Below are 1,854 nucleotides of genomic sequence, written 5' to 3'. Positions count from 1 at the left end.
TGGCCCCACCAGAGTGAATGGACACAGTGTGGAAAGATTGGCCGTGTGCAGTAACGGACGAGGCCGACCTGATCACCATGAGACAAAGATGGAACCATTGTCTCTTGCTTACTTGGATGGAAAAATCTCCCTTCCTGATGAGTGTAGAAGTTGGACTGTTGTGTCAAAGGAACGCAGGCCAGGTTGCAGTTCAGGTCAACTGTGGTTTTGTTTATACACTGGGCCATGATGGACCAACACTGAATATGGAAGACTGAAAAGGAGGTTGCATCATCCTATTCCTCTTACCTGGGCACCCTCCTGTGGTGTAGGGCTGGGGCAGGGGAGTCTCCTAGGCAGTGTAGCAGAGTTGGCTTTCCAAGACACCTGGAGTGTCTCATTGGAACTGCTATTGCTGAAAGGATCTTTTTGGTCTTGAAGCTTTGGTCTGGGGCTGGCAGACTCTGGATCTGCTATAGTTGTCTCAGACTTGGCTTTGGAAGACAGTAATTTTGCATGGACACAAGAAGGCAATGGCAACGAGGAAGTTGTAGTGCACCGCGGTGGACTCTTACAAATGTGGTGGAGAGAGCTGGTGTATTCCTTTTGATTCCCCAGCTGAGCTGCGTCAGAGCAGTCCTGAAATGACAATGCTTGTGAGGCAGAGGCCATTCTTAGACGCCTTAAAGTTGGAGAAGTGGAAATTCTGGCCAGAGCATGACGGTCAAACTGGAAAGGTGCATGGTGGCTCCCAGCGCACTCTGTGGGAAGCTTCAGAAGTGAAGAATCTGCATAACCTTGTTTTTGAATGTAGTCACCTGAAGGCATGGTGGTGTCAGTACAAACTGATACTGCCTGCGTTTCACAGGAACTGAAGACATCTTCTGGACTGCTGCTTCCAAACAAAGCAACATTTTCGTCATGAAGATTGGCTTCCCTGTTTAGAAGTTCCATGCTGATGCAGCTTCCTTTGACCAGGTCTTGGGAATGATCAGAAATTTGTTGTTGCATTCTTTATTTGCAGCATGAAGATTTATAGCTGTGTGTATCTAGGATCAGAGAAGATCCTTAGAAACCTGACATATGAATTTTTATATGAGAAAATATGCAAACAGAAAAAGTATCTAAATGAAATAATGTAGATACGTGCACTAGAACAGAAACAATTGCCTGCACTTTGAATCCTGCTTAAATGCAAGTTTCAACAGTTTCAGGTCCCAATTTCAGCAAGCTATTTAAACAGCTGCTAACTTCGAGTGTGCCAGCAATGTCAGCATCAGTCAGTGGAACTAATTAGATGGTGAAGACTAACTGTGTAATCAGGAACTCTGCTCATCTGGTACTTGCAGCCGCCTAATTTCCTGTTGCCACTCCCCCATCAATAAGTGAGATTGTGACACTGCTGTGAATGGGATAGAAATGAAGTTACCAGCTCTCAGGACTCCTACTTGTTGCAAAATGATTTATGTACAAATCCTGATTACTTGCCGAGTGCTTAGGCAAATACAATTTAACATTTTTGTAAGGTGAGTCTAATCACTCTTGCTTTACTTTTCAGCAGGAAAAATATTTTGTAGAAAATGTTATTTATATTATAATCAAATGACCATAGCGATTTATCGAAGTAACTTACCTTCATTAATCAGTAAATAACCTTATGTTGTGTGATTCATGAAGCTCTATTTTAACGTATTTTGGTGACTAGTCTCTCTAAAACTGGACTGACATTTCATAATCTTCAAGTTATAATTTAAGATTATTAATTCAACCTCTTCAATCTCTTCTTTAATTCAGCTTCTTTGTTCTCTAAGACAAATTTTCATGATTGTTGGTTTCTTTTGGGTACTTTCATTTATTAGAATGAGTTTATTCAAC

At 41.8% G+C, this 1,854-nt stretch overlaps 1 protein-coding gene across 1 annotated transcript; it reads right to left on the bottom strand.

The window, feature by feature from the left end:
* Positions 1-270: 270 nt before the first annotated feature.
* Positions 271-933, bottom strand: LOC104490494. Its single transcript, XM_010132786.1, has one exon. The coding sequence runs from the start codon at positions 931-933 to the stop codon at positions 271-273; it is 663 nt and encodes a 220-aa protein (XP_010131088.1).
* Between the last annotated feature and the right edge of the window lie 921 nt (positions 934-1,854).

Source organism: Buceros rhinoceros, unplaced genomic scaffold, assembly GCF_000710305.1.
Source record: "Buceros rhinoceros silvestris isolate BGI_N320 unplaced genomic scaffold, ASM71030v1 scaffold3293, whole genome shotgun sequence".
Classification (NCBI taxonomy): Eukaryota; Metazoa; Chordata; class Aves; order Bucerotiformes; family Bucerotidae; genus Buceros; species Buceros rhinoceros.
This window is presented reverse-complemented; position numbering and strand designations above follow the sequence as displayed.

Bases quoted from the DNA above. Each gene is read 5' to 3' on its own strand.
- LOC104490494 (XM_010132786.1), bottom strand. From the start codon at position 933: ATGGAACTTCTAAACAGGGAAGCCAATCTTCATGACGAAAATGTTGCT.